Source organism: Petaurus breviceps, unplaced genomic scaffold, assembly GCF_028583685.1.
Source record: "Petaurus breviceps papuanus isolate PSGF00001 unplaced genomic scaffold, PetGlider_PUasm1.0 523, whole genome shotgun sequence".
In the NCBI taxonomy this organism is placed as follows: Eukaryota; Metazoa; Chordata; class Mammalia; order Diprotodontia; family Petauridae; genus Petaurus; species Petaurus breviceps.
Window position 1 is genome coordinate 1085479 of NW_027186356.1, and position 15382 is coordinate 1100860.

Genomic DNA, 15382 nt, shown 5'->3' on the forward strand with positions numbered 1-15382 from the left:
TTGCCCTTTGACCTTGTCACTCCCCCCTCCCCACCCTACCCCCATCCCCATCCCGGCTCTATCCTGCAGCCCCGGGTCAGCGCCCTGGCCCCGAAGGCCCTCACCGGCCACTCCATGTGCCCCAGCTCTGCCCTGCCAGGGGACCCCTACAACTCCACCGTGGACACAGCCAGCTTCGTGGAGGCCAGCCCATCCTCATCCACCGACTCTGGGGAGGGCACCTCGGTAAGCGGCCCAGAAGACCCCGGGCCGGAGGAACAGAGGCCCATCCCTGCAAAGACTTCAGAACTGGGCAGGGGGAGGGAAAGTGTTAAAAAAAAAATCATCCCTTTCCATTGCCTTCCCATCCCCTCCTGATAAAGATGATTAATTTAAGGAGCTTCCACAGGGAGCACCTGGATTCTCTTCCTGAAGAGGAAAGCAGGTGGGGAGCTAGGATTCCTGGGCTTAAATCCCACTGACTTTCTGTGTGATCTTGGGAAAGTCTCTTTTCTTCTCTGCCCCTCAGTTGCCCCATCTGCACCTACAGAATCCTGACCCCCTCAACCTGGCTTAGACTTAGTTGAGAAATGACCCTTTAGCATCAGTGTGGTATAGCAGAAAGAGAGATGGGCCTGGCATCCAGGGAAGACCTAGGTTTGAATCTTGACACGAGCTCTGTGACTAAGGGCCACAGTCCCTCGATGACCCCTCTGATGGTCAGTTTCTCCTGTTAACTGGTGACAACACCTGTTGTCTCTATCTTCTGGGATTGTTGTGGAGAAAATATGGTGGCCTGGGGGGAAGGTATTGCCTGTGCCCCTCCCTCCATACCTGAGCCTGGACAGGCATGGGCAATGATGGGGGCACAGAGAGAGAAGCCTGAGTGTTGGAAAGCTGGGGAAGATTTCCCCTTTCAGCTGTTAGGAATCAGCCTAGGGAATGGACTTGAGATTTCAAGTTGACAGCCACACTACCCAGAGATTTCCATGAGACCAGATCTGCTTTAAAAAAAAAAAAAAAAATAAAAATCAGGCCATTAGGATTAATCATGAAATCAGCCAGTAGAAAGGGGGGGGGGGGGGGGGGGGGGGGGGGGGGGGACAGGGCAGGTATAATTATCTTCATTTAGCAGAAGAGTAAACTGAAGCCCAAGGTGGGGAGATAAACGTACTGGAGATCACACATCTGAACTAGAAGCAAGGTGTCTGAATGCCTCGTTCTGGGATTTTGCCTCTCCACTGGAGTTTTTTTTTTTCTTAATATAACTGTTCCCCCTAGTAAATCTCATTTAGGCTTAGGATCAGACAGGGACCTAGAGGCGTCACCTTTCCTTGAGCTGAGGGGACCTAGGGAGAGAACGTGTTAGGAACAAGAAGGTAGTAACAACATACATAGTCTCTAGATCACTGACTTTCCATGGAGATCTCTACCCCAGTGCTTTCTGCCCGAGACCCAATGCACCTGCATAGCGTGTGTGCGTGTGTGCATGTACATGTGTGCGCTCATGTGTGTGTGTGTGTGCACGTGCCTTTCCAGGTATCTGTGCAGGTGTTCACCTGGGTGTCCAGGTGCTGAAGTGTGTATTCATCTCTCCAGGTGTGTGTGTATAGGGGAAGAGGTGAATGAGTGCCTCTGGGTATCCAGGCCTCCACCTGCATGTCCAGGTGGGAGGTGTGTTCACGCTGATACCCATGCAGGTGTATGGTTGAACAGCTGGGGGAGAAGAGTCAGGGGACATGGAGCTCAGCTGGACTGGGTTACCCGGGGCACTGGCAGCCTGCCCTGACCCTTGCCTGCCTCTCCAACCTCTCACAGCTTGATGCCGGTGCCAGGAGCTCCGTGGCAGGTGCAGTGGGGGGCAGGACAGGGGAGGCCGGACCAGCTCCGGGCTCGGGCACCGTCCTTCAGTTCTTCACTCGACTCCGGCGGCATGCCAGCCTCGAAGGGGCCAGCCCTTACTTCAAGATGAAGAAGTGGAAACTTGAGGCCAGTCACCGGGCTTCTAGTTTGGACACCAGGGGTAAGTGGTGGGATCCCCCTCTATCCCTAGCAAGTCCTTCATTTGCTTGGATTGATAAGTGGGTCCTAGGGTTGGTACCACGCCTGCCTGAGATCTCCAGTACTTGGGCTCTGGCTTACAGGGGGCAGACCCCAAAACAAAAGCTTCAGAGGACTCGGTGGAAGAAGAGTATGGGTGAACTGAGGGCACCCCATCTTTGTTGCTAGCTTGTTGGGTGATCTTGGGCAACTAATTTACCCTTTCTGGGCCTGTTCCTTCATTTGTACAATGGAAAGGCTAATCCCTCTTCTGAACCTCACAGGGTATTGTGAAAACCCAGTGAAATGATGTAGATGATAAGGCTTTTAAGAAGTCTGAGGAAACTTTAGGATTTGGCAGAGGATGAGCTGTGGGCAGCAGCGCTGGGACTGGGACAGTTCTCCCTCTTTTTCTGCTGCTGAGTTACTGGGGAGAGGCTCTCCTTCTCTGTGCAGGGGCTGTGAGACGTTAGCCAGACAGGCCTTGGTGTGGCAGGTACACAATCAGTATTTGTCCAATTGAATTGGAGCATCTTGGAAACAGGCCTGCCAGGGCTGGGTGCAGCTTCGCCTCACCAGCCTGTCTGAATCCCTCAGTGATGGCTAGCTTACTCTCTATCTATTCTTGGTCACAGAGGACACCAGCCTGGTTCTGTGGGGGTCAAATGCAGCTATGGTTCCGAGCAGTTCTGATGCCTTGTGTAGGAGGCATAAATATAGACAGGGCTTGTTCCGCTGTGGGGTGGGAAGTCATGATGGTGTCCAGAGACCAATTCTTAGAAGGCAGATCCCCAACTGGTTACTAAGGGATAATAACACTTGAGTATTTGCAAAGTGTTTTTGTCTCCTGCGGGCAGAGTTTCATTATCCCCATTGTATGGATGAGGAAACTGAGACAGAAGTTAAGTGACTTGGACGGCCCAGTGGAAAGTGCCCTATGAAAGTTGGAGCAGAATCCTGCCTCCTGCACTTACTCGTTTGTGATCTCCCAGTCCTTTAATCTGAGTCTCAGTTTCCCCATTTGTAAAATGAGACTAATATCCATTGTACCCATCTTCTGTGGTAGTTGTGGGCGATGAAATAATGTGTGAAACTAGGTGCTTTGTGAATTTCTGCTGTGATACCATCACTGGTCTGGAGGCCAGAGGTTGGCATTTGAGGGGTCAGCCCAACCCCTCCCCTGAAGAACAACAGAATCTGGGGCACAATGGACCATGACTAGAGATGGCTGATGTTTCTAGGTTTTGGTCCATTTCAGCCTTGGTCAGCTGACCCATATTACATGACCCTCTGGAGTTGTTGGTAATTATATTTCCAATTGTGCTTCAAGGTTCAAAGATGCTGTGGGGCATTTTTCTCCCAGCAGCCTCACAAGGTGGAGGGTACAGATGTTGTTTTACCCATTTTATGGGTGAGGAAATTGAGGCCTGGAGAGATTAGTTATGAAAGTCACCAGCTTGTGTCAGGGCCTGTATTCAAACAGAACCCAAACTGAGCACACCTGAAACAAAGAGGGGAAGGGTCTGGTCCTGCTTGTCACCACTGGGGTGGGCCAAGGAAGGACTGGCCAGGTGGGGAAGGGAGCTGAACTAGCCTGATGCTTTGGTGCTTCCTGCATTGAAAACCACCGTGTTCTTCCCTTTGTTGGCTGGCCACCTCTCCTACGTCAATCCCTGGCATCTGGGAGTAGCTCAGGGCCATCTGTGAGCCATTGCAAGGAGCACGTGGACACCATTAGGAGAGGCCCAACACTAGGTGATAACTGAACTCAGGACAGGTTGCAGTCCCAACTCACCCTGCTCTCTGCTTCCAGTTCCCCAAATGTGGGCCCTGTCCAGGTGTATGTGTGTGGGTATGTGCATGCTTGCTGGGTGACAGCTCTCTGGCTTTCTAACTTGCTGTGGGACTCTGGCTAAGTCAGTGGACTTCTCCAGGCCTCATTCCTAAAGGTGGAAGTGAGATGGTCGTTTCAGTACGCTGACGAGATGAATATGCCCCCTTGCTCAGAACTGGGGCAGGGAAGACCCCAGCCTGTCATTCTCAAAGAGACCCAATGCCATGCTGGATTTAGGGGTGAGGGAACTGAGGCAGAATACTGCCTTGTAGTGGTTTATCTTTGAGGATAAAAATGAGGGAATGTTTGCAAAGTTCATTTGTGAACCTTAAAGCAGCTCTGCCCCTCCCACCAGGAGCTATGAGGAGAGACTCCTATGGGAGCCCAGCACACACAGAGGGTCATCTCTGACAAGACTCCATAGTCCAAGGAAGCAAAAAGCTGCCTTCTACAGGTTAAAAAGACAAGACTCACTCATGTCTGGGGCCTAAGCCCTGGAGGAAAGAGGCTTTAGTGGAGAGCCAGAGGTCACCTATTCTCTGGCCTTCACACCAACTCACAGGGTGACTCTGGGCAGGCATCTTCATACCTCTGGGCCTCAGTTTTATTTGCAAGGAAGGCAGCTGGACCATAAAGCCTTCCCTCCCAACTCTCACACTGGTATTCTAACAGCCTTCCCATTCCCAACATTCCATTGTCTGAGGGCCCTCCAGGATCTGACAATCTGTGCTCTAAGCACCCCATCCTCAGCTCTAACATTCTCTGTTCTCAGGCACCCCCCTCTTAGCCCTGACATTCTGTGCTTGAAAGGCCCTCTTAGCTCTGACCTTCTATGTTCTAAGGTCCCTACCAGCTCTGACATTCTGTGTTCTAACCACCCCCACCCCAGCTCTGACATTCTGTTCCAAGGGTCCTGCCAGCTCTGACATTCTATTCAAAACCACCTAAATATTTATTCCTAGGGAGTCTGACTTACCCTCCTAGGCTGAAGTGCTCTGCCCAGGATCACCTTCTCCAGATTCTCTCCAACCTTTCCTCCCCATCTCTGGCCCAATCAGGAAAACATCATAGTGATTTTTCTTTTAGGTCACCAATGGATGGGATTATTTAATTAAATGGAACTCTTAAAGCCATAATAGTAGCTGAAGCTTTGCTGAACTTTTTTTCTGAGAGGCCTCAATGAGATGGGCAGGGGGTAGGTCCACAACGTGGCGCTGGGCCTCTGGATCCTCAGTCTTGGGTGATGCCGTGGGAGCTGGTGACCTTGAAAACAACGCTGTTCTGGACCAACTGTCAAAACAAAGAGGAGAGGGAGAAGGCCCGGGTGGCCGGTGAGCTGTAGCAGGGTTTAATTTCTGGGGGATTTAGTCTTGAAAATGCAGAAGCAATATAAGGGCAGAGAACATATGGGGTTTGAAGGTGCAAGGTTGATGGAAGAATGAGTGTGTTTATGTATGCGCGTGCGCTCGTGTGCTACTCCCTAACAGACAAGACAATCTAAGTGTCAGGCTCCTGGGGCCTGCAGTGCTAAGGTACCACTGTTCTGTGTTGGTGCCTGTGGCCCTATGGCCAATGACTCCATTCCATCCTGTATGACCCAAGGATGAGAGGATCCAGGGCCGGGGGATGTGAGCAGGGAGGGTCCACCCTGCTTGTCAGGTTCTGGGGAGGAGCTCAGCCCCCTCCTCCCTAGCCTCCCATCCTCTGGGGCCAGCAGCAGCTGCCCCAGACAGCCCAGCTTGTCTAGGCTCTGTGCAGAGCAGAGCAGGGGGAGGGGCCAGAGCCAGAACCCACTCAAGAACTCACATAAGCACTCGTTTGATTCCTGGAAGCGATTAGAGCCAAATATAGTTGTAGAAACTGCACAGAACCTGTTTGCCTGGTAATTGCACCTTCCTCCCCCCTCCTTTCTGGCCCCACAGCAAGAGAAGCAGTGTGCATTAGTGCTGGGCCCAGCCCTCCCCCTCTTGCTATCCTGGCCATCTGTATCCCTCTTGGCATCGTCCCAGATATCCCAGCTCTCTGGGTTTACCCTAGTAGGTACCTACTTGTGGCAGAGGTGTCTTCAGCTCCCCCCGCCCCCATCATCTCCCCTTGGCCTTTCTCTCCAGTCTCTTCCATGCAGGTGCTTTAGGGGGAGGTCTGGACCTTTGACTTCATTGGTCTGGGGAACTCCCAGGGGGAACTTGTCTCTGCCAATGCAGCTCTGTAATTTCTTTGCTAGTCACTGCTGAGCTGCCTGAGACACTGAGAGGCTAAGCCAGGAAGTTTCAGAGGCCAGATTTGAATCCCACCATCTCCTTCCTCTGAAGCTGGGGCAGCAGGCTCCCTGGCACCAAATCACACTGTCTCTTTCCGAGACCGGGGTTCAAATCCTACCCCGGCCAATTACTAGCTCAGACAAGTCACTTCTCTGGGCCTCAGTTTTCTCCCTTTCCAAAAGAGGTTGTTTGAGAAGGCCTCTCTGGTGTCTCCCAGCTCTATGGCTGGGATCCCACGACTCTCTTATTCTGGCCTCTTGCCTGGGATGCCACTCCCCAGCTCCTTTCCAAGTCTGCCCCTACTGCCCGGAGTGGCGTTTCCTTTCTCTGCTCCTCTGAACTTTTCAGCCAGTCCCTTTGGGCATATGCTGTAGTCTGAGGGTCATGGTTCCTGGTTTCTCAAGTGCATGTATTTTTCCAGCTAGAGTGGAAGGTCTTGGAAGGCAGGCTGGGGTTTTCTCTCTTGTAACCCATGTGAGACACAGGCCTGCCACCCCAACCCTCTCTCTTCATGGATTTAGAGCCAGAAGGGGAACATATAGTCCAACGCCCTGCTTTTGCAAACGAGGAAACTGAGGCTCTGAGAGTTTATGAAATGCTTTTAGTTACAGATACCTATCAGGGAGAGGGTAACCACGCCCACCACACAGGCAGTGTCTTGAGCTCGAGGAAGCCCTTTTTGTGAAACAAGTCCATAAGCAGATGATTCAGTATTATCATTATTTTACAGATGAGGACACTGAGGCTGGGGTGAGATGACTTGCCTGTGGTCCCACAGCTAGTGTCTGGGGGAAGATTCAGAGCTGGGCCTGCTGCCCCTGAAGGCCCTCATCCTGGCCACTACCGGGGCTGCCGCCTCTCATCAGCTTTGTCTTTCTGCCTCAATGGAGCCCACCCGGGGCCGGGCATCTACACTGGTGCACCCCCTTTTTCTCTGCAGGTTCTCCCAAGCGCCATCAGTTTCAGCGGCAGAGGGCAGCTAGTGAAAGCATGGAGCAGGAGGACCGAGACCCCCACCAGACTGACATCATCCAGTACATCGCCCACACAGATGACATGGCCTTCCAACCCCTGGCTGGCCCCACCAGCCCTCCACCTACTCTCGGCAGGTATTCTTCAGTAGATAAGAGGTGATGGTTGGTGGATGTGGGGGGACCCCTATGAAACCCCTGGCTCCCACAAGGAGGAAAGGAGGGGTGTTCCCCACATCACTAACAGTAACTGACTGGGTGCTTTCAGGGACCACTGGGCCAGAGAAGGTGGACTAGAGACTGGTCCAGTGGAGGGGCCTGGGTTCACAGCTTGGTTCTGCCACTAACTGGCTAGCTAGGTAACCCTTCTCTTCCCTTGGCTTGCTTCCCCATCTACAAAATAAGCATGTTGAACTAGCCCAAGGGTTCTTAACCTTCGGTCTGTGTTTTAAAAAATATACTGATAACTGTATTTTGACATAATTTTCTTTTGTAACCCTGTGTATTTTATTTTATGCATTTAATCTTATTCTGAGAAGGGGTCCATCCCCAAACTTACCAAAGGGGTTCCAGGACCCAGAAAGGGTTTATAACTCCTAGACTAGATGTCATGAGGTCCCTTCCCATCCAGATCCTCTTGTGATGGTATGGGCCAGTGTGGGATATGGGGCAGGCATTATTCTCCTCTGAGCTCGGTGGGTATGGGCCAGTGTGGGATATGGGGCGGGCATTATTCTCCCCTGAGCTTGGTAGACATCCTATTCATTATCTCCCAACTGCCAGGGTGGGGGTCAGCTCCCCCTAAGCAACACTTATGGGGACTCTGCCCCAGCTCACACCCTAGCTTCCCTCCCCCCACCATCTCAGCCTCCTCCATTCTGTCCTACTGGTGTGCTAAGCTGGCAGTGCTCTGGGGTAGGAAGCCAGAAGGAAGAGAAGCCTTGCCTGGATCACAATGGGACATGGGGAAGCTCATGGCCGTGATACCTCCTCACTCTTTTCTGTGGTCCCTCCTGCCCCCTCCCCCTTTTAAAGGGGTGGCTGCCCCCTAGCACTTCTAGGATCCTGCCAGGAATTCCAGAATGTCAGAGCTGGGAGTGATAGAGGTCATTTAATCTAGCCTCCAAAACTGGAGACAGGGAAACTGAGGCAGTCCCAGGCTGTTTCCACTGTATTCTGCCAGCTTTATGCCCTTTGACTAGGCTGTTCTACATGACAGAGGCAGGACATGATGACTCCAGGTATGGACGGGCATGTAGGATCAGCATTCTAGCGCTGGAAGGGGCCTTGGACACCATTCAGTTCAGCTCATTCACATTGCAGATGAGGATAGAGGCAGGGGAGTGACCAGACTCACAGTCTTTCTCCCCCAACTGGCCCCCCCTTTATCCTGGGGGTAACCCCATCTTCCTGTCATCTCCCTCGTATCTCGCATCTCCCTACCTGGCATTTCTCCCTCCACCACATCCCCCACCTGGGATGCTGCCCTTCTCCAGTCCTTGGGTCCTTCTCCCTCTTCTCCCAGCCCATGGCAATGGTCTCTTTGATGGGCTCCTTTCTTCAAGTTTCTTCCCACTTAAATTCATCTTTCACACAGTTGGTAAAGTACTTTCTTTAAGGAGCCCCTGTCTTTCCAGCCTGGTCATCCCTTACCTCCTTCCTGCACTCTGTGCAGCCAGACTGGATAAAATGCTTCCTGTGTGACCCTCCATTCATTCCCTTTCCCCCTGAGAATCTCTCAATTTCTTCAAAATTCAGCTCATGAAGCACCTTCCACACAAAGCCTTTCCTTCCCTTCCCCCATTCCCTCCCCCTGCCTAAAGTACCTTGTAATTTTGTAGACAAGTGTATGGGCTGTCTCCCCCAGATTGAGGGTGAGCTCCTTAAGGACAGGGAGTATTTCACTTTGGTCTTCATATCAGTGCCTGGCACACAGTAGGTACCCAATAAATGCTTACTAAGTGCACTCCCAGAGTGAGTGTGCTGAGAAGGGAGATAGGGTGGGAGGTATCACTAAGGAGCCCTTTGGCACCAGGTGGCTCTAGGCAGCTCTGGCCCCTCCTCCCAGCCTGTCCCATGCCATTCACTCAGGCCCTAGGACATCACCCAGTGAAGAAGGTGGAGGCAGAGCTGGAGCAAGGGGGCTTCGGAGGAGAGGCAGGACCAAGAATATAGGGCATGTACAAAGAAACTGCTGCCCTGGGTACACTTCTGGGTGCCCAGGGGCCCTTCCTGGGTGACTGGATGTGAACGAGAAGCCTGGCATTAGGGCTGGTCCTTAGCAAGACAGTGGAGGAGAATCCCAGACAGACCAGAGCAAGAATGGTTCCCAACACACCTTATCCCAGGGGTTCTAAACCTGGGGGTCCGTGATTTCTTGGGTTCTGTAACTTGGAATTCTTAAAATGCAGATAATTGTATTTCAATATAACTGATTTCCTTTGTAATCCTATGCATTTTTTTTTAGGCATTAAAACTAGTATTTTGAGAAGGGGTCCATAGACTTTACCAGCTTGCCCAGGTGGCCAGGTCACACAAAGAAGGCTCCTTAAAGCCTTGTTCTTGCTTCCTGGTAAAAGAGAACAGTAGAGTAAGGCACATGCCAGATGTGGATGCAGGGGACCTGGGCTGGAGTCCCCTCAGGGGTCTTGGTATCCCTATCTGTAAAAAAACAGGTGCTGGGTGAGATTTTTTTTAAAAACCATTTTGGTCTCCTTCTGCATTTAAGAAAGCAGAGGCCATGGAGGGGAAGAGAATTGCCCAGGGTCACCAGGCAGATAAAACTGGCCTCTGATATGCCACTGAGGCCTTCTCCTCTCCTGGGGTCTTCCCCTATTTCTGCTGCTTCCTATCTTTCCAAGAAAGCATTTTCCCCCAGTTTTATTCCAAAGAAAGGACTCTGATGGTGGAATTTCAGGGAGCAGTAAGGGAGGTGGGCTTCATTTTATTTTTGTTTGGTGAGGCAGCTGGGTGGTGAAACAACCAGATGGTGTTGGACTGGGGGGGGGGGGTCAGGAAGACCTGAGTTCTAATCCAGCCTCAGACACTAGAGATCTGGGGGACCTCTCCACCTCAGTCTGCTGGCCAGTAAAGGAGGCATAATAATAGTACACAGCTCCCAGGGTTCTTTGGGGGAATCAGTGAGATACAAATATAGAGTGTTTTGTAAATCTTAAAAGTGTATATGATTACTAGCTATTGTGCGTTTGTGTGTGTATGTACAGAGGAAGGGGGTTGGGGTGGGGAGAACTGTCCAAGGAAGCTTCAGTTCTGTAGGGACAGCTTAGGGTAAAGAGAATGCTGGATCCGGAGTCACATCGGGCCACTCCATACTGATGTGGCCTTGGACCAGCCACTGAAACTCTGGGTCTCTGCCAGATGAGGGGGTGGACTATATGCCTCCAAGGCCTCCTCCCCCTCCAAACTAGGTAAGGGCTTAATTGAGGTTCCTTGGTAGGCCCATGGTGGGTCGAGGGGCTGGCCTGGAAGCCAGAGGCCCTTGGCTCTCCCTCCTAGGGGGCTATTCCGAGGCAAGCGTGCCCCTCTATGTAAAAGCATCTTCCTGGGCATGGGGAACTGCTGAGGCTCCCTGGGGTCCTAAGGTAATGATTTTACAGCCCAGTTTCTTAGTAAGATGAGGGCCTTGCACTGAAAGATCGCTAAGGTCCCTCAGAGCCAGGAATGGCAGTGTCCCCAGGACATGACCCTTAGAGGGCTTTGCACGAGGTAAGCCTGCAGGATGGTCAGGTTTATCGACCGCGGTACCACGGTACGGGATGGAATGAGGTAAGACGAGTGAGCGCCAGGTAAGAAGGTTAGGGGCGGGTGTGAGCGTGTTCGACGGCCCTACCTGGCTAGCAGCACCGCTAACAGCCTGGGCTATGTTGCAGGCTAGAGGCCCCGGAAGTGTCGGGGACAGCAGCGGCAGCAGCAGCAGCAGCAGCAGCGGCAGCAGCGGCAGCGGCAGCAGCAGCGGCGGCCGGCGCCACTGCCACCGCTGGGCTCCCCGAGTCCCCCCAGGAAAGAAGCAGTAGCAGCAGCAGCAGTAACGGGGTTGAGCAGCAGCAGCAGCACCAACAGCAGACCATGTATCGCGACATCTGGAGCCTGCGGGCCTCGCTGGAGCTGTACGCCGCCGCGTCTGACCAGAGCAGTGGCAACGACCAGGATTCGGTCCGGAGCGGGGACAGCGCGGGCTCGGTCGGGGCCGGCCCCGGGGGCCCCCTCCTGCCGTCTCACGAGCTGGGCGACACGGAAGTGGAGCAGGAGGCAGAGGCGCAGGCCGATCGGCCGGGGCCCGGCCCCGGGGAAGGCGGCGAAGCGGGGCCCCGCAAACTGCTGCAGATGGACAGCGGCTACGCGTCCATCGAGGGCCCCGGGCGCGCCGGCGACGAGCCCGCCCCGGCCACTTCGTCCGAGAAGCGCTTCTGCTTCACCAGCGCCGGGCGCACGGGCACCGTGTTCGACAGTTTCGAGGCCGCGCTGGCGGCTGCCGAAGCCGAAGCCGAGGCCGGGCCCGGGCCCGGGCCCGAGGCCGACCCGGAGACGGAGGTTGAGGTGGAGCTGCGGGGCGCGCCCGGGCAGCTGACGCGGGCCTGGACCCCGCACGGGCAGCTGCTCCTCCCAGCCCCCGCTCCCGGCGCCCTCGCGGCCTCCGCCGGCCCCGCCGCCGCCGCCGCCGTCGTCGGCCCCGGCTCCGGGCCCAGCCCCGCTCTCGGCCTGGCCCCCGCCCCGCTGCCCCGGCGCGACTACAGCATCGACGAGAAGACCGACGCACTCTTCCACGAGTTCGTGCGCCATGACCCGCAGTTCGACGAGGGTCCGCGGCCGCGACACCGCTCCCGAGCCCACGCTCGAAAGCAATGGCAGAGGACGCGGCAGCACAGCGACCCTGGCGCCCGAGCCGCGCCCCTGCACGCCCCGACGCCCGGGCCCCCGTCCCCGCTTCAGCCGCCGCCGCAGCCTGCGTCCCACGTGGCCACCGCGCCCGAGCGTCCGCGCGCGCCCGAGCGTCCGCGCGCCCCCTTGCGGCGCGGAGACAGCGGCCCCCCGGACGCCCGCGGCTTCCACGGCCCGCTGCCCCGCATAGTGAGCTCGGGCGACGAGGAGGCGCCTGACGAGCTGGTCCCGGGCCCCGGCCCGGCACCGGGCCGCGCGCGCTCGCGCTCCCCGCCCGCGCCCATCCAGGCCATCGCTGAGGAGGAGCCCGACGCCCCGGGTGGCCCCGAGCTGCTGCTGGCGGACAAGGTGGCCGCGGGGCTCGAGGACCGCCTCTTCCCTGGATGGAGGCGGAGGCCCGGGGATAGCGCCGAACCCCCTACCCACGGCCCCGCCCCAGTGGTAGCGGCGGCCGCGCCCACGTCCCCAGACCCAAGCCCGGTGTAGGGAGCGCGAGGACGGACCAGGGGCGTCCGCCCCCTCGGGGCCGCGCCTGCCGGGGCTCTGGATCCCAGCGGCCTGGGGGCCCCTCCCCCGGGGCGCGAGCCCCCCTCCCGCCCGGGCCCCCAGAGGCGGCCGCGGTGCCGGCGGCAAAGGGGGAAGGCGCAGGCCGGCCCCCCAGGCCGGACGGCAGGTGGAGCGGGACGGGCACGGCCCGTGGAGGCCGGTGCTCAGGGCGCGGCCCGGCCCGGCCCAGAGGCCCGAAGGAACTGGACCGACCCAGCCCCGGGCCCGGCCCGGCCCTGGGCGAGCTAGCCGAGGCTAAACGTTTACCTCACGGCGTGTTCCCGGTGTAGCCGCCCCGTCCACTCCCCCGCCCGCTCCATTCGCTTTAGTATCTTTTGGGACAAGCAATAACATCCCCCCCCCCCGGGTGCAGCGGGGGTTGGGACAGCCCCCCGCCCCCGCCCCCTGTCGCTGCTGTATTGCTGCTGGGACCGACCCCAGACTCGCCAACCCCAGCCCAGAACCGGCCCCACTGGGGCCCCCTGTGGGGCCTGGTCCTGGAGCTGCTTGTTGCTGCTACCCCCGTCCAGCCCCCAAAGCGCCCCCTCCGCACCGAAGCTCCCCCAGAGTGGCCACTCATTAAGCAGAACGTTCCTGCTGGGCTGATTGAGCCCCTTCCACAGCCCCCTCCCACGCAGACCAAGCCCGTGCCCACGCTGCTTCCCCATCCCCTGCAGTGCCAACTATGCCCCCTTTGCCAAAACGGAGTATCAGAATGTCAGAGCTGGAAGGGGCCTCGGAGACCTGAGTCTGGCCCATCGGCTCCTCAGTACTGAGTACACAGCTGGCCAGGGGCAGAGCCAGGACCCCTGGGTGCAGGAGGGTCTCCTGATTTCCTGGTCCAGAGCTTTCCAGGAGCCCCCATGACCTGGTGGGGGTAGAGGAGGAAGCCTCTCTGCCCTGGCCAGGGGGCCACCTGGCCTTTCCTTAGAGGATCACTGACCAGGACACCCCCCCCTCCTCCCCCCACCAAAAAATCAAGGGGGCTCTAGCTCTGTCAGCCCTATCCTGTCCTGAGAGATGTGTGGCTAACGTTAGGATAAAGCCCCACTGAGAACAGCTTCTCACCCCTTCCCAACAGTCCAAGGAAAAAGGTCCTCCTGTCGGACAGACCTGCTGCTGCTTCTTTCCTCACCAAATTGGTCGGAGTCTGCCCCCACAGCCCATCCTTAGGGGCTTCAGGTGGGGGTGGGGTCACTGCCTGACCGCCAGTGCCAATCCTGGGCTCCAGTGGCCTGTTGGAGGGTCTCTTAATCCTCTGCCTCCTACCCCCAATTGAAAGAACAAAGTTTTTTGTTGTTGTTGTGTTAAATTATTATTTATTAATATTATTGCTTCCTAATCACCCTCTCTCCCTTCCCTGGCCTAGCCAGCCGGGTTTGTGTTTTTTCATGGAAAGAAAAAAACAAAAAACCAATCGTAAACCTGTTATCTGTAAGACTCCTGCTTTGGGGTCAGGAGGGACTGCAGTCCCATCTAACCCCTCTCCCCCAGGGATGTCCTCCACTCACTCTGCTTGGAGGGATCCCACCTTCCTTCTCCTGCTTCGATTTCTGCATGTGAACAGACATTTTGCAGGCTCCCATTTTGTTTCTTCCTCTTTAACTGTTTGTGAGTCTCTATTGTCCAAAGCACTTAAGAAGTAATCCTTGTTCGTATTTTGCTTTTTGTTTTTAATTTTTAAAACCTAAGTAAACACACTGAGGTTGAGTTTTTCTAAGCTTTTGTGCCTGGCAGTCTACAACCTGGCTGCCTGAAGTTCCATTAACCACCACCCCTGCCCCCCAAAGTGCTTTGGGCCTAGTTTGTGTGCTCGAGTCGAATGCTGGAATTTTTTTCAATTGAGTTTATTAAAAAGATCACTATATACTGATCCTCAGGCTTGTCGCTTCTGTGCCATACAGGTAATGGGGAGGAGGAAGGTAAAAAGACTTTGAGTGGGGGAGTCAGCATTACCCGGCTGTCAGGGCTGGCATCTTGGTATTAGCATACCCAAAGAGAATTGTCTAGAAATAGCCACAGGAAAACTGGGAGAAACTTCCTGAGCCCCAGGGATCCCCAGCTGGTGTCCCAGCTCTTCTCTGATAGGATCAGGAGCTGGAAGGTCATCCCACCCAAACACCCTTATTTACAGAGGGGACAGCAAAGTGACTCATTCTACATATAGCAGTAAAACCGGGGATTGAATCCTCATTTTCTGACTCCATGGAAGGAGTTTATGATGATGTCAGCAGTTAATTCACATCATGTGAAATTTCCTTCCCCCACCAAGGGGGTAAAAAGTTCTAGAGCTCAGTGGCTGTGAGCAAGAACCCTGCTTTGGGTTTATTGGGGAAGATGCTTTGGAGAACTGGGGCGTTAGGTGTCTTAAGACAGCATGTTTGAGGCCTACAGGAAATCCTTGTAAGTTTGGATCACTTCTAGTGACAGGGAGCTCACTCTTCCTTAAGCAGCTCCTTCTATCAAAGGGCTGATCTGATTGTTATAAAGTCCTTCCTTCGAAATGAAACCAAGCTTCTCGGTCATTCTATCGAGTTCCATTCACCCCGCCCCCATTGTTCTCCCATTTATTTAGTCAATCCTCCTGAGGCATGGTGGCATCCCTTTCACATAGACCTTCAGCAGAACTGGAGGCGGTGGGAGGGCCTCTGGGTCTCCAACATTCCCCACCATTTACCTGGTCCCTGTACAACTCGAGGATCATTGAGGCCTCAGCATGAGGGAGTTCCCACAACTAGCTTAAGAGGAAATCTGAAAAGGCACCAAGTGTGTCCTGGGGTGTCCCCTCCCTAAGCTACACTGTGAGGATTATACCAGGAACAAGATTGTCCTAAGGAGGTTCACAGCCTTGG

The 15382-nt window shown here is 55.2% G+C and overlaps 1 protein-coding gene and 1 long non-coding RNA gene across 2 annotated transcripts in view; one reads left to right on the forward strand and one right to left on the reverse strand.

The window, feature by feature from the left end:
- CBARP (CACN subunit beta associated regulatory protein) overlaps positions 1 to 12504 on the forward strand; it is a 23143-nt gene extending 10639 nt beyond the window's left edge. The window contains exons 7-10 of the mRNA XM_069102021.1: positions 70 to 225; positions 1798 to 2002; positions 7055 to 7223; positions 10976 to 12504. Coding sequence (XP_068958122.1) covers positions 70 to 225; positions 1798 to 2002; positions 7055 to 7223; positions 10976 to 12470 — 2025 coding nt within the window. The 3' untranslated portion in view covers positions 12471 to 12504. The remainder of the gene's footprint in view (positions 1 to 69; positions 226 to 1797; positions 2003 to 7054; positions 7224 to 10975) is intronic.
- On the reverse strand, positions 4928 to 7039 carry LOC138172307 (uncharacterized). Its single transcript, XR_011171092.1, has 2 exons — positions 5902 to 7039; positions 4928 to 5143 (listed from the first exon to the last, which is right to left on the reverse strand). It is a non-coding gene; the product is annotated as an uncharacterized lncRNA (long non-coding RNA).
- Positions 12505 to 15382: the final 2878 nt, after the last annotated feature.